At 50.5% G+C, this 22,650-nt stretch overlaps 1 protein-coding gene across 2 annotated transcripts in view; it reads right to left on the bottom strand.

Moving 5' to 3' along the window:
- Window positions 1-104: 104 nt before the first annotated feature.
- ANGPT4 (angiopoietin 4) overlaps window positions 105-22,650 on the bottom strand; it is a 46,340-nt gene continuing 23,794 nt past the window's right edge. Inside the window, exons 2-9 of one of the 2 annotated variants that reach the window (XM_054467657.1) lie at window positions 20,448-20,603; window positions 18,555-18,676; window positions 15,348-15,595; window positions 11,461-11,576; window positions 9,999-10,100; window positions 8,365-8,531; window positions 4,489-4,619; window positions 105-3,324 (exon numbers count right to left, since the gene is read on the bottom strand). In XM_054467657.1, the coding sequence (XP_054323632.1) occupies window positions 3,164-3,324; window positions 4,489-4,619; window positions 8,365-8,531; window positions 9,999-10,100; window positions 11,461-11,576; window positions 15,348-15,595; window positions 18,555-18,676; window positions 20,448-20,603 (1,203 nt within the window). In that variant the 3' untranslated portion in view covers window positions 105-3,163. The remainder of the gene's footprint in view (window positions 3,325-4,488; window positions 4,620-8,364; window positions 8,532-9,998; window positions 10,101-11,460; window positions 11,577-15,347; window positions 15,596-18,554; window positions 18,677-20,447; window positions 20,604-22,650) is intronic. The other variant, XM_054467658.1, reaches the window with a different exon arrangement.

Raw genomic sequence — 22,650 nt, 5'->3', positions numbered from 1 at the left:
GGGTGGCACTGACCCCACTGCTGGTGCTAGGCATGATCATGTGACCGAGGTCTGGTCAAGCAGAGTAAGAATGATAAGCACAGGGATGGACACAAGACCAATCCTGGCTGCAGAACATCATTCCTTTACTGGAATCATGGAGACAGGGGAGCTCCCCGGGTCAGGGATGCTGAGCTGGGAGGACATGAGCCTGGGGCTGCCAGAGCCTTCTTGTGAGGAAAGATCCTGGCTGAGAATGAAGTCAACGGGGCAGATGGAGGTGCTGAGAGGTGGAGCTGACATCATTTGAGCCTCTGGATCTAACCTCACTTGCCTTTACCCTTAGACTTTCCAGTTATGTGAGTCAATTTATTCCTTAGGGCTAGAATTTCTATCCCTTATACCTGAGTCCTGGCATGGAAGAGGAAGGAAGGTAAGAAAGAAGGATGAATATTTAAGAACAGGTGTCTGAGGCTGGGTGTGGTGGCTCATGCCTGTAATCCCAGCACTTTGGGAGGCTGAGGCAGGTGGATCACATGAGGCCAGCAGTTTGAGACCAGCCTGGCCAACATGGTGAAAACCCATTTCTACTAAAAATACAAAAGTTTGCCGGGCGTGGTGGTAGGCGTCTGTAATCCCAGTTACTCAGGAGGCTGAGGTAGGAGAATCTGAACCAGGAGGCAGAGATTGCAGTGATCCGAGATCATGCCACTGCACTCCAGCCTGGGCGACAGAATGAGACTCTGTCTCAAAAAAATAAAATAAAATTACATAAAGAACAGGTGTCTGAGGATAACTCAAATCAGCTTCCTGCCCCCTTATAAAATGGGAGTACAGAGAGGGACTTGAGCCTTCATCCCACCCAGAGGAGTTCTGTCCCTGGGCCTCACAGCTTTGCCCTGTCTCCTCTCTAGCTTGCAGTCAGCCTAGAAACTACAATAGAAAAATAAATGATGTAGATACAAAAATAAAATGCCTTTTCCTCACCTGAGGGCAGGAGAAGGGGCGGCATGTGCTGGGGAACGCCTTCCTCACCCCATTCTCCTCTTTGAGGACAAACATTTATTAGGCACCTGCTTCATGCCAGGCTCTATTAAGAGGATGACATACATGGTCTCATTTCCTCCTTGCCACAGCCCAGCCAGGAAGGAATATTATCATCTCCATTTTACAGATGGGAAAACTGAGGCTTTGATGATTGAGAAGATAACTGGTGCCTTGAGAGGCTGAGCCACTGGACCAAAGTGTCAGAGCTGGAGCAGGTTTGTCCGACTCCAAAGCCCTGCCCACCACACCACACTGCACACAGTAGAGGCTAAATAAAGGTCTGCTGGGCAAATGCTGCCTAAGGCAATTTGAGCTCTCTGGGCAGTAATCTGCCCCTAAAGATTTCCCATCATGCCTGAAATGCTACCATTAGCAACCATGTCCTTTGAGTCTTGAAGGGGAAAAGTGCTATTTCCCAGGAATGAGATCAAAGTCAGTCTGTGCTGGGTTTACTCAGAGATTGGCTGAGAGCGGGACTCAGGGCTGGGGCGAGCCAGGGGGATGAAGGTGTCCCATTCCCATTGGCTTAGTCTCATCCAGGAGAAAACTTTCTGAGGACAGAGGTGTATCCTAGCGGTAGGGCAGGTGGGCTCCTGGCTATGCCTGGGTGTTGGCTGATGACAACAGGGCAGACAGCATGACACAGTGATGGGGGTAGGTGACACAGTGGCTGTGGATCCTTTCTGACTCCATCCTCTGAAAGAAGCTATGAGGGCCCTGGTCTCCCAAACTCAGGCAGAGGCCTGATCTCCTCCCCTGCAGCTCCCCGCCTACCACCACAGAGGCAGCATCACTGCTGGGTGGGGAAGGGAGGGAGGCTAGGGGTTTCGGCTTGGAGGCAGAGAGGATCTGGACTTGGAGACAGATGTCCTGCCTAACAGTCCCTGGAATTGAGCCTGGGGCAGTTGAGGTTACAGGGAGTCCTGAGGGAAGACAACCAGGTAGAGATCAGCTTCCTGGGACTTGAAGGAGCCTTGGAGGACATAAGCCTATAACACAGACAGGGACTTAGTTCTAGACCCTTCTTCAGGGATGGTATCTGTTTTAACTGAAAGGTTATTTCCAGTTGTTTTTAGAGGTTGTTTGGGGCTGTCACTGTGGCCCTTGTAGCCAAAAAGGGTGAGTATAGCTGGGGTGGGGATGGGGCCGTGGGGCTCCTCCTTATGCCAGGGGAGCACTAGCTTTGTCCAAGAGCATCTACAGTCCTGTGAGATGCTCTGGGACAAACTGAGCCCATTTTCAAATAAGTAAATTTGGAGAAAGCTGCCCACTCTAGCCCCTTCATGGGTAGTCACAAGGTACTCGGCCATATTAAAGGCTCTGATCAGTCCTGCAGTGAAGAGTACCTGTTCACTTTGACTTAACCTGCTGTTTCCTTTTCTTATTGCTCGTAGGTACTTTTAGAGAAAAGCCATAGTTATTCCCTGTGACACATCCTCTAGGACATGCTGGAGGTGAAGGAGCATGTCTTTTTGGGTCTCCTAAAGACCCTAGCTCCAAACATTGGAGCCTAGAAGTGGTGAAGTGGTAAAGCCTAGAAGTGGTGAAATCTAAAGACTCTGAGATCTAGGGTCATTGGAACCTAGAAGTGGTGAAGTGTGAAGGGGAAATAATGATTAACCCACCCATTAAGGGGTGGATGCAGCCCCTTCAGACTTGAAAAGAAAGTTCAAGGACATCTCAAGACTAGGAAAGCTTGGAACAGGAGCTTAGAATGGGAGATGGCCTTCTCGCCAATCCAAGGGAGAGAACCTGGGCCATCTGGCAGCTTCCAACGTGCAAATACCTTCCCACCTGCCTGCAACCCCACCATTTGTCATGGGAGTCAAGTTTGGTCTGTTCTCAGCCCATTCAAGGTACTGTGACCCTCAGGCAGGGAGCCCCTGAAGGGGGAGGGAGAGAAGAGGGGAGAGGACTACATCAGAGGGATGGGCCCCGAACACCCTCCATGTCACAGACGGAGGGGAGTAGCGGGGCAGATGACCCTTCTGGACTTCTGGGTCAAGGAGGGCTGGCTCAGGAAGCCCAGGGTGTCAGGGAAGGCGGTGGCACAGTGTCTTGCATCTGGGTCCAGGTTGTCCAGGAATGCCAAGTCCGAGCTTCTCCTGTGCGGTCCAGCCTCTGGCACAGCTGCTCGTTAGATGTCCAAAGGCCGTATCATCATGCGAGAGGCACGCAGTGAGTAGCTGGGGCCCTTGAAGTAGTGCCAGCGGATGCCGTCCATCTTGTGCTTGTTGTTGGGAGCACGGTAGTAGATGCCATTGAGGTTTGACAGGCCACAGGCGTCAAACCACCACCCTAGTGGAAGAGGGAGGAAAGGCGCTTGGTGGAGGTGGGAGCCCAGCCAGTGGCAAGAGGGCAGCCCATGTGTCCCAAAGAGAACAAAGACTAATCGGGACTGTTGCCTCCTCTGGGAAGCCAGCTGGCTGGGGATGGGGCTGGGTGGGAGTGGGGGTGCGGTGGACAACAGACCCTCTGCTCAGCCGGGGCCTCTAGAGGGCAGCAAGGGGCTCTGGCCACTCCTCGAGCCCCTTCGCTCCTCCCGGCCTTCTCCCTGAGCCCTTGGTGTCCCTGTCTTCCTCCCTCACTGAACCTGTCTTTCCAGCTCCCCAACCTCCCCTCATCGCTCTCCTCACTGCTTTCTAGTGGTCTCTGTCACTCTCTCTGAGTCTCTCACTCTCCGGGTTCATCTCTTTCTCTCTGATTGTCTCTGTGCTTGGGCCTGTCTCTGTGTGTCCCATTGTGTTCATCTTTCTCTGATGGTCTTTGTCCCTCTCTGCCTTTTGTGTCTCTGGCCCTCCCTTCCTTTGGGCCCCCATCTTTCACATGCTGTGTTTGTCTCCCGGCCTCTCCTTGGGCTGAGTCTTTCTCCCCCATCTCCCTCTGTACTTCTCTGCCCCAGTATAGCTCTCCATCTGCTGCTCAATGACTCTAACAGCCTTGGTGTCTCTCTCTTTCTCCATCTGTCCTCTGTGTCTCAGAAGGTCTCTCCCCCTGTCTCTGTTCTTCTTACTTTGTCTCTGTCTCCCATTCACCCCACTTCCTGTTCTCTGACCTCTGTGCCTACCAAGGAACACTGCCTGAGCCAGAGCTGGTGGGGAGCTGACCCTCTGCCTCCCTCTGGTCTCCTGATCCTGGTTCGGCTTGCCTGGGGTTGGGACTGATAGGGTATAGGGTGCCTCCCCACCAGGGCCCCTGCACTCAGTTTTCCTTTAGCCTTGTCTCTGAGGAACACTGGTGGTGCCAGCTTTAGGAGGAGGTGAGACCTGGAGGGGACCTCAAGGACTCAGTGGGGGAAGGCACCGAAGGGGCACAGCCAGGTAAGCTTATGGGTGAGCAAGGCCTGGACCTGCAACCCCCCTCCTGACAGCACCTGGGCGCACAAGAACCTGGGGAGGGAATAGGAGTGTCAATCTGGGTGAGCCCGTGGGTGGGCGGAGCTTCACCCCACCCTGCACCTACCTCCAGACATCACCTGGGCGCACTTGCAGAGACAGTGGTCGTTGTCTGAGTCAAGGGTGCTAAAGCTGGTGTTCTGCAGGACCAGGCTGCTCTGGCGCCCTGCTGAGCCGCTGTACCCGACCACAGAAAGCCTGGAGGCCACCCAGTGGTGGTGGTGGCAGAAGGGCCCAGAGTCAGGTTGGGGCTGTGTTGAGGAAGAACTTCCCCAGTGGCTTTGTCCCAGGCTGGGCTTCCCCTCCAGGTGTTCTTGGAGGGACAGCCCCAGCCTGGGTGGAGTGCTTGGGCTGTTTCCCTTCCTGGATTGCCTTCCCTGCCTGCTGCCTCCCAGGGACAAAGCACTTACTCTATGCCAGGCCTCTCCTATCTCACTGAACCTGAGTCTTGGAGAGAAGTGATAATGGTCACAATAATGGTAATAATGGCTAATATATATATATATTTTTCTTTAGAGACAGCATCTTGCTCTGTTGCCAGGCTGGAGTGCAGTGGCACAATCACGGCTCACTACAACCTTGACCTCTTGGGCTCAAGCAATCCTCCCACCTCAGCCTCCCGAGTAAATGGGACTATAGGCACGGGCCACCATGCCCAGCTAATGTTTGTATTTTTTGTAAAATACAAACATAGGGTCTCACTATGTTGCCCAGGCTGGTCTTGAACACCTGAGCTCAAGCAATCTGCCTGCCTTGGCCTCCCAAAGCACTGGGATTACAGATGTGAGCCACCATGCCCAGCAACATTTCTTTTTCTTTTTTTTTTTCCTATTTTTTGCATCTACTATGTGTTCAAAGTGCTTTGCATAGGTTAACTCATTCTCCTTTAATCCTCACAACACCCTATTCCCATTTTACACATGCAAAAACAGAAATCCCAAGAGCCAAAGAAACCTGCTCAAGTCTCAGAATGAATGAGGGTCAGAGCCACATGCCAGCCTAGTGTGACCTGACTTGGGAGTGTACATGCATTTTGCTCCCCCGCTGATGATGATCTGGCAACCCCAGCCCCATGACACCTCCTCACATTCACCCACCTCTTCCAAGAAGCCTTCCCTGACTACACTAGCCCCCATGGATCTGGGCTCCAGGGCACCCCAGTTCTGCAGTTTCAACATCTGCGGCCAGCCGGGTGAGGGTTTCTATTTCTTTGCCAGGCTCTGTGGCCTTGGTAGGCATGTCCAAGCCTGCCTGATGATGAAGACCATGAGATCTGGGGGCAGAAAGCCTGGATTCAAATTCCAGCTCTGCCACTTAGAGCTGCATGGCCTTGGAGGATTGGCTCACTCCACTGAGCCTCAGTTTCTTCATCTGTTCCGGTGGTAATGATAGTGAAATTAGCAGTGCTGCCCTCGTTTGTTATTGTGATTTGGTGATATCAGTGTGTGAAGTGTGCAGAGCAGTGCCACGGGGTGAGTGCTCAACATTCAGTGCTTGTTATTATTTGGCCCTTGGCAGATGGCTGGGCCTGGTTGGAGAGAATGTGGGGTGTTTGTATGACAGGATTGGGGGAGGCTGCACTGGCAGCTGAAGTAGGGAGCCAATTTGGGAGCAATTAAGAAGGTCCTGCTGAGGCTGGGCAGGGTGGCTCACGCGTGTAATCCCCGCACTTTGGGAGGCAGAGGCAGGCTGATTGCTTAAGCCCAGGAGTTCGAGATCAGCCTGGGCAACATAGGGAAACCCTGTTTCTATAAAAAAAAACAAAAATTAGCTGGGCATGGTGGTGCACGCCTGTAATTCCAGCTACTTGGGAGGCTGAGGTGGGAAGGTCACTGGTCACTGCAGCCTGGGAGGTCTGGGAGGTCAGGGCTGCAGTGAGCTGTGATCATACCACTGCACTCTGTTGCCAGCCTGGGCAACAGAGTGAGCCCTGTCTCAAAACAAAACAAAACAAAACAAAACAAAACAAAAACGAAGGTCTTGCTGGGTGGAGGCAAGTGGATGGCAGATGTGGCCAGGGCAGCTCAAGGAAGCTCTTATGCCCTCAGGGCAGGGCCTGAGAAATTCCCCAGTGGGAATTCAGAGGGAATACAGAGCCTGGGTATATGGTTGGCTCAGTCCCCACACCTCCAGTCATAGACTGTGTCTGTCGCCAGGGAAATGAGACTTAGTTATTCTCTCTGTAGAAAAGACTTGGGAGGCTCCCTCAGTTTCCTTTTAGGCACTTACTATGTCTGGGGATGGGAACAGCAGTGCTCCCAGAAAGCAGTCCAGTCAAGGGTGTGAAGGACTGCCATGGGACAGTGATGGTAATATTGTTTGCTGAGTGTTTACTACATGCCAGGCACTGTGTTAATGCTTCATGTGCAGTATCTCATTCAGGCCTCATCACACCCTTTTTGAGGTAGGTATGCCTAAAGCACCCATTCTACAGATGAACAGGTGAAGGGACTTGCTCAGGGTCACTCAGGGAAGTAGGGATGGAGTCGGGACTTAAGCCTTTGCTTTGGTGGCCAGTGGCTTAAATGGGACTCAGCATAGTGTTGTAGCTACTCACTGGTCAGGTGTGAGGAGTAGGGGGACATCCAGGGAATTTTTCATTCAGCTCTGGACCTTGCATTATCAGGTTGGTATGGATCCCATAAGGAGGGATGTCAGAACCTGGGCAACATAGGGAAACCCTGTTTCTATAAAAAATACAAAAATTAGCTGGGCATGGTGGTGCATGCCTGTAATCCCAGCTACTTGGGAGGCTGAGGTGGGAAGGTCACTGGAGCCTGGGAGGTCTGGGAGGTCAAGGCTGCAGTGAGCTGTGATTATGCCACTGCACTCCAGCCTGGGCAACAGAGTGAGACCCTGCCTCAAAAAAGCCTTTGCTTTGGTGGCCAGTGGCTTAAGTGGGACTCAGCTGGAGGAAACAGTGGGGGCATATCACTAAGAAGTTCCCAGAAGTGGAATTAGGCATAAAGTTCAGGAGGACAGAGAGTCATTCAGAGATTCCTTGGGGGGAAGCGACCTTCCCATCAGTGGAGGTATTCCAGCACGGCTGGATGATGATTGCAACTATGGAGGGAATCTATGAAGAACCAGATGCCATGTGAGGTTTTTTGCAGCCCTGTGAGTGTGAGTCCTGGTTCAGAGATAGCCAGGACCCAGGCTTATCTAAAAGATCCTTAAATTTCTCTGAGAGGCAATACCATGTTGTGGAGACAGCATGAGTTTTGGCAGCAGGGAGATCTGAGTTCAAATCCCAGCTCATTTAACTTGTAACTTTGGGCAGGATACTTAAACTTGGCGTCTCAGTTTCCATATTACTAAAGTAGGTACAGTAATGCCTACCTCAAAATGTTGTGGGGAAGATTAAATGGAATAATGGTGCCTGGAACATAGTAGGTGCTCAATAAATGCTAGTTTCTTTTCCCAAATATACCAAGAACCAGGCTGAGGAAGGGGTGAGAAACCTTGATGATCTTATAAGATCGTCATGTTTAAGCTCATCCTGCTATTGAAGAAGCAGAAGCTCAGAGAAGCCAGACTGACTTGTCCAAGTTCCCAAAGCAAGCTGGAGCAAGGCCACAATGAGTGCAGGAATTTCAACTTCCGGCCCAGGGACCCTTCCACCCAGCCCCAGGGCATAGGACAGGCTGGGCAAGTCACCTCCTTTTGCTTCTGGGTCTCTGTAAAAAGGCTGACTTGGGGTGACTGACCTTGGAAGACCCCTTCTTGCTCCTCCGATGGCAGCGCCAATGACATTCTTTCCACTCCACCCAGTGGCTAGGACATGCTGAGTGCTAACCAGCCACCTCCAGATCCCATGACGTGCACCCAAATGGGGGACAGATGGTAGGAACAGGAGACGCCCAGAGACTGACCCTTGGAGCAGACTCTGTAGACACTAGCCTGAAGACCCCAGCCCCCACACTGGCCTGGGCCCCAAACCCACCTGTATAGCTGGTTCTCACTGCCCAGGTGGAAATGTTCGTACTGGGCATAGGCCTCGTGGCCTTCCCAGTCTTGCAGCTCCACACGCAGAGAGTAGGCTGCCCTTCTGGTGAGCTGGTGCACCACTTCATTGCCGAGCCAGTGCTCCCCGGCTGGGTCTCCGAAGCCCTATAGGGAGGGGAGCGTGGGGTGAGACTCATGCTGAGGAGGAGGCCATGTCCCTGGCTGAGGAGCTGGGCTGGGCCAGGCTCCAGGGCTACTTATACAAAACCGCTGTGCTTAATGATCGAGTTCATAAGTACAGTGTAGGCAGGACTGGCAGTGGGAGCCCTCCACCTGCTAGAGGGAAAAGACTAAGACTTTTGTAAGTGTAAAAGCCGGTTAAAAGTTATTGAAATCACATTCCTCTGAAGTTCAAGAACAGGAAAAACTAATATTTGGTGACTACCTTTGGTGGAGTATTGACTGGGAGGGGGCACAAAGTGGGCTTCTGGGGTGCTGGGAGTGTTGTACATCTAGCACTGAATGGTGGTCATGTGGTTGAATACATATCTGAAAGTTCACTGAGCCTTACACTTTATTTGTGCTCTTAGCCACATGTATGTTAAACCTCAACAAAAATTAAATAAAATATTTCAATCAGCTACATAAATAGTAGCGCAAACTTTGTTCAGTTACAGCGCAGCCACTGCAAGATTTCAGCAACACAGAAATGTAAAACTGAGAGTGTGGGGAATGTCGTGTCCCAATGCCTTTGGACAGAACAAGAATTCAGCACCAAGGACAGGGGCACACCCAAGGCCCGCTCCCCAATTTAGTCACGATGCAATGCGGGTTAGCCTGATGGTTAATATTCAGTGCTCTTTTGTGTATTTCTGCACCTGGACACCCTATTGTTAATATTCAGTGCTCTTTTGTGTATTTCTGCACCTGGACACCCTATTCCTCCTTGCCATTTTAGTGGTTGTTTAAAACCCAATTAGTTCAAAACACTCATAACTTAATTTGGTATTTATTTTTAAGTATTCCTTAAATGAACAGCAAGCAGATGCAAATAATAGATCTGCTGTATCGCCTTGTGGGTGTCTTTTTCTATTTCTTTGGCTTTGAAAACTTTAAGAGCTTTTAGGCATTTTAAGTCAGCTTGACAAAAAATCCTTTATTCAAAACCTAATTAAAAAATTGGAAAACAATCGGGCTTCTCATCTGATAAAATAAATGTGATCTTTGGGCCTGCAATTCCTCGTTAATGAATCTCTCCTGCAGATATGATCATAGATGTATGAAAAGACAAGAAAATTCATTAAAGCAGTGCAGTCAGGGTTGACTGGGGGGATTTTTATTCTGTCCCCTCCTTTGTATTCTTTAAAAAATTAGCAATGTATATGTATTTTTTTAAAAAAATTAAAACAAAAATAAAGCTAAACTTTTTTTCTTAGAACGTACGTCAAAACTTTCAGAAAGAACATTCAAATTCAGGTGATGGGGTCCCATAAAGCAGATGTGCACTGTCAGCTTTAGATGAGTTGATTTTTTCTGGGGGAGGAATGACGGCAAAGCAGTCCCCTTCCAACAGCCCAGCCCCTGCCCCAGGTTTCAGAGCAGAATGGTCCCTCCCCAAGGCAGCAGGGTTACCTGTTTGTAATCCTTCCAATTCCGCTGGAAATTCACGGTGCCATTCTCGCGGCGCTGGATGACGGTCCACCTGCCTCCACTGCTCTGCAGGTCACAGAACACCTGGAGGGGGTGGGCAAGGCACAGCTGGGAGCCCTTGGAGGCAGCCAGAGGCCAGGTCTGTGCTGGCCCAAATGTGGCTAGACAGACAGACCCCCACAGAGCAACAGGTGAGCCTGGGAGTCCTGGGCATCAGAAAGATCCAGGATTAAATTCCCCATCCATTGTCATCATTTTTCTAAAGTGGTGGGTAAGTAATGACCTCTCAGAGCCTTCCTCTCCTCATTTGTAAAATGGAGGTTCATACCTTAACCTCTTTGTGCCTCAGTCTCTCATCTGCAAACTGGGGTTGTGAAAATTAAATGAGATGAGTCATGTAAAGTGTTTAGAACAGTGCCTGGCAATACTAGGTAAATGGAAGCTTGACCTCTTTTTGTTGAAAGGAGAGTTTAGCAGGTGTGTGAAAAGTGTAAAAGACAAACTGGAGACAAACAGAGGCATTCTCCTTGGTATATTAAGAGGGGGTGAAAGGAAATAGAGCAATGGTGGCTCACACCTGTAATCCTAGCAATTTGAGGGCCGAGGAGGGAGGATCGCTTGAGCTCAGGAGTTTCAGACCAGCCTAGGAAACACAGGGAGACTTTGTCCCTACAAAATGTTTAAAAATATTAGCCAGGGCATGGTGGCACGTGCCTGTGGTCCCAGCTACTTGGGAGGCTGAGGCAGGAGGATCACTCGAGCCCAGGAGGTCAAGGCTGCAGTGAGCTGTGATCATGCCATTGCACTCCAGCCTGGGCACCAGAGCAAGACCCTGTCTCAAAAAAAAAAAAAAAAAAAAAAAAAGGGAATTATGAAGTGGGAATCTGCTAGTTGTTTCCCTTCTAGGCTTGGCTCTCAGACCCTCCCTCCTGACATCCATGCTTTTCTCTGTCACCCTTCTCATCTGATGACTTGACCTTAAATTTTAGGACAACCTTGGGAGCCACTCGTTGAAAATGGTGGCACCTCTATTAGCCCTGGTTTCTAATTTCTCACATGGAGCAGAACCCCAAGTCCTGCCTTCAACTGGACTATAAGTAAACTAGAAAGAAACGTCTTTGGGCTAAGGCCCTGGAATTTTTGGGGTTGTTTGTAATACCAGCTATCATCATTTTAATCAACACAGAACTATTTCATGCTGTTCCAGTGAAAGCACCTCTGAAGTGATGCTGGTTAAGGATGCACTTCCAACTTTGGGAACTTCTGCTTATCCCCACAATCTGATCCCTGACTGCTGGAGGTTTCAGAAGTCAAAGCCACCCCTACACCTCTAGTATTTCAGATACTGGACAAAGCCTGATCCCAATGGGGTGGGGAGTGTCTGTTTGGGAAGCCCTTGGCTCAGCACCCTCTAACAGCCATGGTTCCCAGGGAGCCCCCTAACCTTCCTGGACTTCATTGCATTGGACACCTGGATGGTGTAGACACCACTGGCACTGGCCCCAGAGCGCTGGATCTCTGCACAGTCCTGGAACACCTGTTCACCTGCCATTATGAAGGCTGCAAAGGGACAACACAAAAGTCAGTTGGATGTGGGCAAGGAAAGAGAGAAGGAGCCAAGTGGGCATGCCTGCCTGCTTTGTGCCAGGTTCTGGGTTGGGAGGTGCTGGGGACAGGGAGATGAGTCAGACCTGGGAAGATTTCGTAGAGGAGGTGACAGTAAGCTGGAACCTGTACAATGAGCAGCAGTTGCCCAATGGAGAAGGGGAAGGTGTTCCAGGCAGAGGAAACAGCATATGCAAAGGCCCCCAAGGTAGGAAGGGCCCTAGTGTGTGCAGAGGACAGGGCATGGGGAGGGGAACTGAGGCTGAGGCCAAGGAGAGGAAATGACTCACACCGTGAGAGACGAGTTGAGACCAGGGAGGCTGCTTGCTGTTTGATGCAACTGAGAGGGTAGGACAAGGCTGGCACAGAGAAGGTGGGGAAGGAAAAGGAGAGAGGAAGCTGAGATTTCAGCAGGGCCAGGTCAGCCTTGAATGCCAGGCTGTGGAGCCTAGATTCTCTGGGCTGAGAAAGAGCACTCTGTCCAGAGTGTGGAGTGGGGGCTGGAGGGGATGAGACTCAAAGCTGGGAGGCCAGAGAGGAGGCTGCTAGAGTTTTCTGGGAGAGAGTTACTGGGGCCTGAATTCCAGTGAGGCACTTCCCATTTCACAGACCAGGAAACTGAGGCCCAAGAGTGAGGCAACTGGCCCAGGGGCACACAGCCAGGTAAGGCAGAACCTTCCTTCTTTGGAGCTCCCTTGGGTGGGAAGCTGTGGGCTCCCCTCCATAGCCCACCCACCCTTTTGGGTGGATCTCCCTGCTGCCCTGGGCATATACTCCCTTATTCTGTCCTTCCTGGAGGCTGACAGCTGGCCTTAAAGGGCCCCTGTTTCTTCCCTCTGGACTACATGAGATCAGGATAGTATTAATGACCAAAACCTACCAGGGGTTTCTAGGCCTGGCCTGGAAAAAGTGACTATTGACAAATAAAGTGCAGAGATTTAAAATCTCCTGTCTCAATTAGTGGAATCCAGTTAGAGGTTTGAACTATGAGTCTACCAGAATCCAATCTCTCTGGGTAGGCAGGTACCCAGGATGGGGCTAAAATTCCAGATGGATAGGTTGTCAACACCAGTGAGGAACCAGGAGGCTACCACAGGGTGGGACTTCCTGGTTTGGCTTTACATCTGAACTTCAGGGATCCCAGATCCTGGATCTGGGGCACTTGTCCAGAGAAGGCTATTGCTCTCATGTCACAAATGAGATGACTAAGACCCGCAAATCCATCCCAGTTCACTCACAAGCATTTCCTGGGCAGTGGAGACCCCTGCCCCACCTGTTGGCACCCCCTTAGCTCCCCATGGGGAATTGCAGTCCAGCCAAGCACGAGGAGGCTGTTGGCCTCAAGGTGAGCAGGGATGGGCTGAACCTCACCCAGTAAGGCAAGGACAGAGCCAGGGTTGGCCTGAGATTTCCAGCCATCCTTTCCAAGGCTCTGCTCACTGTTATTTTCCTTAGTCTACAACAATATCAATAACAATAACAACAATAATATCAACACTAAAAGTGAAATACTTACCATGTATTGTAGTGTGTCCAAGGTGCCATGTAATGCCAGGGGTAGTTTGAGGCCAGGAAAAAGATTTTTGGGAGGCATAAGAATAGGATAGACTGATATTGATATGCAGCAGTTTGACCTGGTCCTCCTCTGAATATCTGGGCTGGTAATTTGTACCAGTTTCCCTCACTTTTGGGCATAGGCGCTGTGCTGAACCCTTTTGTATGCATGAACTCATCTGATTCTCTGTGCAAGAACTCTATGAGATTATTATTCCCATTTTACAAGTAAGAAAAATTGAGGCTCTGAGAAGTTAAATAAGTGACTTGTATGAAGTTCCAGTGCTAATAAGTGAAGGAGCCAGGGCTTGAACTCTGGCCCATCTGACTGCAAAGCCAGTGCCCTTCCTCCTACACATCTTCCTTTGGATTTCCACCACTGAGCATACGTAAGATTGGGCAAACAGCCTGCATGAACAATTGCTGCTTTTATATCATGCACAAGTTAGGTCTTTTCTGCCTGTGCCCTTGTCCTTGTAACCTTCTGAACCAAACTCCCCAGTGCCTGGGAACATCAGAAGACTTGACTCTCTTCTCCTTTCACCAGCCTCCACCTGACTGGGACAAAGCCATGCAGAGAGCTAGTGCTCCCTTCCTGCTAGACTTCAAAGATGCCTGGTTCCTGTGCCCCATCTCCATCCAGCCCTCTCTTCTATACCTGGTGACTGAGTCTCTCCTTCAGTTTCTCCATCCAGAAGGGGGTGAAAGCAGCTGCCTAGTGTCCTTCCCTGGTGATAGTGGAGCACAGGGGACAGGGTGTTTGGGCAAAAGGTACCCAAGGTGAGGTGCCCAACACAATCTCCTACTCAGACGATTGAGCAGACATTCAGCCTCACCTGGGGACTGTGTTACCAGTGGGTTAGTGGGAGGCGTTGGGCCCAGGCCCTGTGCCTTGGGCTGAGCTACAAGAAACCCACACATGGGATGAATTCAGGCAGCTCACAGCCAGGTCTGTGCATACGCCAGTAATGGGTTCAGGTTAATCCACATGCCGCAGTTTGGAAGGTGTCTACTTTTCCTGCCTGTAGCTTCCTTAGGCCTCAAATCCCTACTCAGCTGGGTCTGCCAGACTTAGATGGAGCCAGGGTGGGATCTTCTGCCCTCAAATCCTTGTCAGCCCTGGTAGTGCCTGGAGTGCCATCACTATTGAGTCTTAAAGGATTTCCAACCTTCCACTATGGATCCAGGAGCAGCAGTAGCCCCTTTGGTCTTTCTCTCTCATCAAGACATCTCCACTCATGGTTCCAATCAGAGGCTTCTTGAAAGTGGTCCCACTCTGTTCAAAAGCCTCCCATGCACCTTGCTAGCCTCAGGCTAAGAGCCCTTCTCCTTCGCACAGCCTTTGGACCTGTCTGTTTTCATGGTCTGGAAACTTCAGGAACACTGATAGCTGAGCATCTGGCACATATTATGCACGCAAAAACCATGTATTTCTTTCTCCTTCCCTCTGGGACCCGTAGACCGGGGATTGGACATTTTTGCAAGAGACAGGGGCTGTGACTGTGCATTCACTGCTGCATCCCCAGCACCCAGCACTGGGCCTGGCACACAGTAAGTGCTTAGTAAATGTTTGTTGACTGAGTGATTGCAGCTGGGGCCAAGAATGCCTTGGACACCCCAAGTAGGCCGTGTTAGAAGGAGTCAGTGAGAGCCTGGGAACCCGGCCCAGCATTGTTTTCCTGCCCCAGAAGCCAGGGCCACAGATGCCTCTTCACTTCTGTTTGGCCCTCTTGGGCTTAGGGGCAGGGGCATTAAGATGAGAGAGGTCCTTGGGGTGCATTGAGTCCAACCTCCCAGTTCCTCCCATTCTATAGCTAGGGAAACTGAGGCCCAGGGAGGGGTAGGACAAGCCCAAGAAATTGGGGCTGGAGAATGAATCCTGGAGACCAAACTTGTCAGTCTGGATTGCTGTTGCCCTTATCCTCACCTCCAAAACCCATGGGTAAACTGAGGCCAAGGGAGGGGCAGGGGCATGCCCAAGGTCACCCATGGAATCAGGGGACAGGGCCTGGATTGGGATTGTTGTTGCCGCCATTATTACTGTTTATTGTTATTTCTATTTCACAGAAGGTCTGGGCTCCCAGGCGCCCAGAGACCCTGGAGTGTGAGCAGAGTCTCCCTCCCTTCTCCTGCCCGTCTTTAGCCACATTGGGGCGCACCCCGCTCACTCACCCGGGGCCGAGGCGTTAGCCCTTTCTTGCACCAGGTCCCGCAACACCACCAGCAGCTGGCGCAGGCTGTGCTGCTGGTCCTGCAGGAGGCTGGAGTTGTGCCTGACACCGCGCAGGCCGCGCTCGATGTTGGTGAGGGCGGCGCTCTGGCGGCTCAGCGTGTTCAGCAGCTTCGCCTTCTTGCTGAGGATGCTGGCCAGCTCCTCCTGCTGCTTGGTCTCCAGGGCCTGCAACCGCTTCTCGAGCGCGCTGCGGGGTAGGGGGCGCACAGAGGTGAGCCTGGCATCCTCGCGAAACACGCACCCCCGCGCGCCTCCCCGGGCCCTGGAGTCCCTGCAGCCCGACGATGAGACTCAAGTGTGGTGGAACGTCCTGTGCCCACTGTAGGCACAGATTGAGGAGGGGAGAAAAGAGATACCCGGCCCTGGAGTAATATAGATTGAGGTTTAGTGGAAGAAACAAGTGGTGTGGGAGGGACACCAGCAACTGGGTAGCTATTATCAAATCCCAAATGTGCTTGCTTTTTGACCCAGCACTCTACTCTCAGGAGATATCCTCTAGGGAGCATGGTCAAGAATGGCCCTGGGGACTTGCTTGTAATAGAAAAACGAATGAACAAACAAACAAACCAAAAACGATATAGCCTAGATGCCCAACAGCCAGGACTGGCTGAATCCGTTGCGTTTTGGCGTCCCTGGAAATGTTCCGCAGTCATGAAGGAGGAGGCATTTGCACAGAGTTGGAAAGATGCCCAGGACTTGGGGCACATCAAGTCTAACCTCATGTGTGGCAAGAGAAGAAAGAAAGTATTAACGTAAATACAGAGAAATGGGGTGAACATATAGGAGAAGGCTGGAAAGACCGCAGTGGTGCCTGTGTTTGGGAAGAATATGAAAGAAATTCCCTCAAGTGCTGTGACTTCTGCAGAGCAGGTTTGAGTGGATGGAGATGGAGAGGAGGAAGATGGGGGCAGGATGGAGGGCCCAACTTTCACTTTTATTTTGTACAGGTTCCTGTTGTCCTATGATATTATAATAATCAAGAGATTTTTTGTAATGGATTTAGAAGCAAAGAGGAGTTTTTCAAAAGAAAGCCTTTGACTCAGCTCTTTCTTTTTGGACATTTTATCCTCCAGATTTACCCACATGTGTGTGAAATGAAATATGGAAATGTTACTCATCGTATCACTGGTTGGATTAGTAAAAGGCTGGAAGCAACCTCAATATCCATTAACTGGGGACTGGAGGAATAAAGGCAGGGACCACATATGGTGGAGCATTATAAAGGTGGAGAAAAGAATGAGCAAGCATGTCATGCAGTTATAGAATCTTTCCAAGGTGACTGAATAATAATTTATAGAAACAAGGTATAAACAAGTAGTAGGCTACATTTGGGCTTAAAAAGGATAAAAATGGGAATGTACAGATGCTCCAAAATGTATGATGGGGCTATGTCCTAATAAAGCCATCATAAGTTGAAAATGTCCTAAGTCAAAAACTCATTTAATACACCTAACCTACTGAACATCCTAGCTTAGCCTAGACCACCTTAAACATGCTTAGAACACTTACATTAGCCTGTGCTTGGGCACGATCATCTAGCACAAAGCCTATTTTATAATAAAATGTTGATTAGCTTATGTAAGGTATTGAATATTGTACTGAAAGAGAAAAACAGAATGGTTGTATGGGTACTCAAAGTACGGTTTCTACTGCATGTGTATCACTTTCATACCATTGTTAAGTCACAAAATTGTAAGCCCAACCATTGTAAGTTAGCAATCTTCTGTATGTATGCGTTTGCATATTCATAAGAAACCCTGGAATGTCTGCTTATAGGATGTCAGCTTCACGAGGACAGGGGCTTTTGTCTCTTTGTTCACTTCTGTATCCACAGTGTCTATAATAGTGCCTGACACATGAAAAGAGTTCAAAAAATAATTGTTGGTTGAATGAATGGAAGGATACACAAGAAACTAGGAACAGTGGCTACCTCTGGCTTGGGTGGGTGGCTGAGGGACAGGGCTGGGAGGGAGACATTTTACTGTATATCCACTTGTGCCGACTCATTCTGCAGACTAAGAAAATGAGTCCAGCTAGGGCAAAAGAAATTTCCTCTGGGCTCCCAATTACGCTGCAGGAAAAGAGAGAATTGGGGTACACTGAAATTCTAGAATTCCCGCTCTGTCTTCATGGGCCAAGAGTTTACTGATGACGTCCTCCAACCTCACTGATTTCTAGACACCTAGTGTTAATTTAGAGTCATTGGAAGTGTCCCAGTCCTTGCCACTGAGACCTTGGGTTGGGAGAATAAGAAGATGGGCAGACTGTCATTAATTGCACCCAGATTAGAGAGAGCTGGGGGATCTCATGGCCTCATCCTGAACCAGCATGTGAACATCTTGTCTGATTCACAGGCCTGTGGCTTGTTCAGTGGGTAGATTTTGCCTTCTCCAGAACCCTGACTTTGGCAGCTTTTTTCTTCACTCAGCTTGAAACTGAGGTGAAATCAGCCTTAGCTGCCAGATTTTTCTGCTTTATCTAAACCTCATGACCATTTTTTTTTGTAATTTAAAGGGTGTTCCCCTGATGCCTATTTGCTTATAAACGCAAAGACTCTCTGATAGTGTAGACAAGAACCTGGTAACTGTGGTTGTTTCTGGGAAAGGAATCGTGGATAGCACCAGATTTATTTATTTCCAAAGAAGTAAAGCCAATAAAATTTACTGGATGAATAGTATGGTGGGTGAATTAGATCTCAATAAAGCTGTTAAAATTTATGAGATAAATAAAAGAAGGAGGAAGGAAGGAAGGAAAGGGAAAGAAAGAATCAGGGTGTCCTGGGCCCCAGGAAGATGCCTATCCCCTGTCCCACCCAGTGCAGCACATTGCCTGGCCCCTAGCCCAGCCCCGTAACCACTCTCATTTCCAGCCTCAGTCTAGACTCCAATCCTGGTTTCAGTACTTCCCCAGCAGGGGCTATTCCCAGCTCTAGTTTCAGCCCTAACTCCCAGGATACCTCCTTGCCCCAGTCCTAATCCAAGCTCCTAGGTCTGGCCGCAGGCCCTATCCCAGACACCAGCCCACGTCCAGCTTCCGGTCCTGGCTCCAGCCCCAGTCCTAGCCCTGGCTCTGGTGCCTGCCCTAGGTCCTAAACTTGACTCCAGCCCCAGCCCCTGTCCTAGTCTGGTGCCAGGTGCCACACCCACCTGTTTTGGCCCTGAAGCTGCTGGAGCTTCTGCCTCTGTAGCAGCAGCTGGTTCTCCAGCTTGTTGGTGGACAGAAAGGTCTCCGGCATCTGGGCATCCATTCTTGATGTCTGGTTCAGGAGCTGCTCCAGCAAGCAGAAGCAGGTAGGGGGCTGCGTAAGCGCTACAGGAGCCCTGCCCAACCACCCACCTGCCCACAGGCCCTGCCACTCAAGAAACTTACCCATTTCCACTCTCCCAGTCGTAGTTCCTGTGGTTACTCACTCACAGGCCCTAACTTACCTTATTACCTGCTTCCCAAATTTGCCTTTCTCCATCACTGCAATGGCAGCTCCATTCTCCCTGCTGCTTAGGCCCCAGGAGCTGTCATCCCTGTCCCCCACATCCAACTCATCTGCAGGTCCTGTCAGCCTTGCCTTCCAGCTGGCACCTGACCACTTCTCTCCTGCTCTGTGGCCCTCACTCTGGCCCTGGACTCCTCCCTCATTGCCTGCAGTCTATTCTCTACTCAGTAGCCTGGGGCTGCCTCTTAAAACATGTTTGCTCTGTTCAAAAGCTTCCTGTGGCTCCCATCTCACGCAACAGAAATGCCCCAGTCCTCACCATGGCCTGCAAGGCCCTATGGTGTGATCTGTCCCTATCACTTCTCCAGCTCCTTGCCTGCCACTCTCCTCCTGGTCACTCCAGCATACTGGTCTCCTGATGTTCTTGAACCTGCCAGCACGTCCATCCTCCCTCTGGGCCTTTGCACATGCTGCATCCCCTGTCTAGAGCACTCTCTGCAGTAAGTCTGGCTGCAGCCCTACCTTCTCCATGGCCCCTCCTGGCCTTGCTGTAGGAGCCTGCAGCTCTCATCTCCCCCACCACTCCCAATGCACCCCCACTCTTGCTCTCTCTTCCGTGCTATTATCTCCTTAGCGCTGTCACTGGCTAACATATGCAAACATGTGTTGCTTAATGATGGAAAGATGTTGTAAGAAAGTCGTCATTATGCAATTTCGTCATTGTGCAAACATCATAGTGTGTACTTACACAAATCTAGATGGTATAGCCACCTACATACCTAGGCTATATGAGACAGCCTATTGCTCCTAAGCTACAAATCCATACAGCATGTGACTGCACCGAATACTGTAGGCAGTTATAACACAGTGGGAAGTATTTGTGTATGCATATCTAAACATAGAAAAGGTACAATAAAAACAGCATATGATACTCTTATGGGACTGCTGTTGTCTATGTGGCAAGTTGTTGACTGGAACATTAAGCAGTGCATAACCATATATGTCACTTATCTTTTCATTTTCAGGGGAAGCTTTACAGGAGTAGGAATGTATGCCTGCTTTGTTTCCTGCTATATACTAGACACCAGTCTTCTCAAGCAGTGCCTGGCACACAGGGGATCAAACAAACAAATGGGCACAAACTTGTGTCTATTTGTTATTCACTTTTTCATCCACTGACTTCCCTACCCTTCATTTATTCACTAGTTCCTTCCCTGCTCTTTGCTGCTCAGATACCTCTTTTCTCCAAGTCCTTGGCCCCAGAGGCCCAATGAATTGTTTCTTATCCATCTTCACCTGCTACATTGTAAGTCCTCTGAGGGCAAGGGAGCTGTGCTACTATACCCCTCATTCCAGTGCCCAGCACAGACCAAGACACTGAAGTTACAGAGGCAGAAAAGCCAAGCCCAGCATCCACCCCCAAGGGCTCATAGCTTGGAGAGAGATAGTTTTATGACAAGTTCATCAGGGAGGAGGGACCCCGGGGGCTACAGGCCCAGAGGAGGCCTTGACCCTACTCAGGGTCAGAGATCAAGGTAAGATGACTGGGGCTACGAACCAGCCTGGCCAGCCACAGGCCCTCAGTGCCCACTCAGTCACCCTCTGTTACCTGAGCCTCCATGTCGGTCAGCTTGCGGGTCTGGGCAGTGGTCTGGTTCAGGAGGCTGGTGCCCAGCTCTATCATGGGGGCCGTCTGATTCTGGGCCATTTGCTGCTGGACCTGCTCCAGCTTCGACCTCAAGATCGTCTTGATGGCCCTCTCTAGCTGTGGGAGACCATGGGCTGGGGTCACGGGGGAGGGGCTGGGGGAAGCCCCCTGTCCCTCCCACGTGTCACCATGGGAGGGCACTGAGCAGCCACGTGAGGCCTCCCTGGCTCAGAACATGCCGGGCCAGGTCAGGCCACCATTACCTCTTGCCTGGACTATCCCAGTAGATTTTTCCCTGGGAGGGATTTATATGCCTGTTTTGTCTGCCTCTCTGCTTCCATCCTTGTCCCCTGCACAGTCCATCCCCCACTAGGCAGCCAGAGGGATCCTGCTAAACCTAAGTCAAGTCATACTCCTCCTTGGCTCAAAATCTTTCCAGAGTTCCTGTCTCACGCAGAGGAAAGCCATGACTGCAGGTTCCTCCGTGGCTGGGCCTGCCACTACACTCTCATTCCTCTCCTATTCCCTTCTCCCTCACTTACTTCAATCCCGATGCAATGCCTCCATGACATCCCTCTAACGAAGCAAGCATGTGCCCACAAGCTGTTCCCTCACTGTTCCCTCTAGAATCCTCCCCCAACCCTGATCCCCTCTGCATGGCACACATCCTCATGCTGTTTCAGCTTTCTTCATACCACTTATCACCACCTGACTTTTTAAAATCACTATCTCTCTTTTTATCTGTCTGTTGTCTGTTTCTTTCTCTAGAATGTCAATTCTAGAGAGTCCATGAAGCCAGGGACTTGGTTTTGCTCACTACCTTGTTTCTATGTTTGGCACAATGCATGGCGCACAGTGAGTGCTTATAAATGTGCGTTCAATGAATTGATGAAAAAGGGGAAACAGCAAGGGTCAGAGCACAGCGCCCAATCTCATGCCCCTTCCCCAGCTTCCTCAGGGTGAGCCAGCCAGCAGGGAGTGGGAATGCATCTCTCCCTTGTACAAAGAGTTTGCAGGTCCATTGGCCAAGCTGTGTTTTCTATCTTCAGATCCCCTCCATCTGCCAAATGGGGCTGGACTGGCCAGTCTCCAAGGGTTCTCCCAGCTCTGATGTTCTGGGATCCCACATGCAAATGTTCATTTCTTTGACAGGGCTGCTCTCTTTCCCAAGGGCAGGAGAGCTGGTCTGGCATGACACCAGTATGGTGTTGTAAAGGTGAACAGTGTGTTCTCAGGGCTCAGTGCCTGCAGGCAGAGAGCCAGCTCCCCTCCACCATTGCCTCTCCATTCGGCACACATGCTGGCCTCTCACCACGCCCCCCCACCCCCGTCCCTGGCTCCTTCCCTTGCCCTCTCACTCAGTCTTTCAGAAGGTCCAACTGGACAGCTCTCAGGTTCCCTGGGAAGATGGGTGCTCCCCAGGAGAGGTGGTGACCTTGGCTCGGGCCAGGCTCCAGCCACTTCCTCCTTCATCTCTTCTCCCTTCTTCCATCTTGACTGTTCACTCCTATCCCTTCCTCACCCTGGAGTGTTTCAAAGGGAGCAAGTTCCATCATCAAATCCTGGAGCGGGTGCTTGTGGGCGGTAGTAGTACTGGTTAGAGCTGTGTTTCTCGAAGTGTGGTTCTTCCGTCAGCATCAGCTGAGAGCTCATTAAAAATGTGAATTTCCAGGTCCCACCCCAGACCTCCTGAACCAGAAACTCTTAATGGTGCCCAGCCATCTGTGGTTAACAACCCCCCTGGCTGAGTCAGATGCCTGCTCAAGTGTGAAAGCCCTTGATGCAGAGTAGCAGCGGGGACTGAAGACCAGAGAGACCCTCCTCCTTCTTTCCCTGCATCATCAGCCCAGCCCCTCACTGCAGCATACAAGCATGTGCTAACAGCTTCCATCTAAAAACTAACTCCACAGCCTCTCTGGCTGCTTCTCCAATTTCTCTGATCTCATTAACACAAAACTTCTACAAGTCGTCTCCATTTTCTCATCTCCATACCCACCCTCACTTAAAAAAAAAAACAACAACATAACGTTAATAATATAATGATGTTACATTTCACACATACAAAAAAGCATAGAGGCCAGGTGCAGTGGCTCACACCTGTAATCCCAGTACTTTGGGAGGCTAAGGAGGGTGGATCATTTGAGCCCAGGAGTTTGAAACCAGC

This window comes from Pongo pygmaeus, chromosome 21, assembly GCF_028885625.2.
Source record: "Pongo pygmaeus isolate AG05252 chromosome 21, NHGRI_mPonPyg2-v2.0_pri, whole genome shotgun sequence".
Taxonomy (NCBI): domain Eukaryota; kingdom Metazoa; phylum Chordata; class Mammalia; order Primates; family Hominidae; genus Pongo; species Pongo pygmaeus.
The sequence above is the reverse complement of the archived record's forward strand: the minus strand, read 5'-3'. Positions and strand labels throughout refer to the sequence as shown.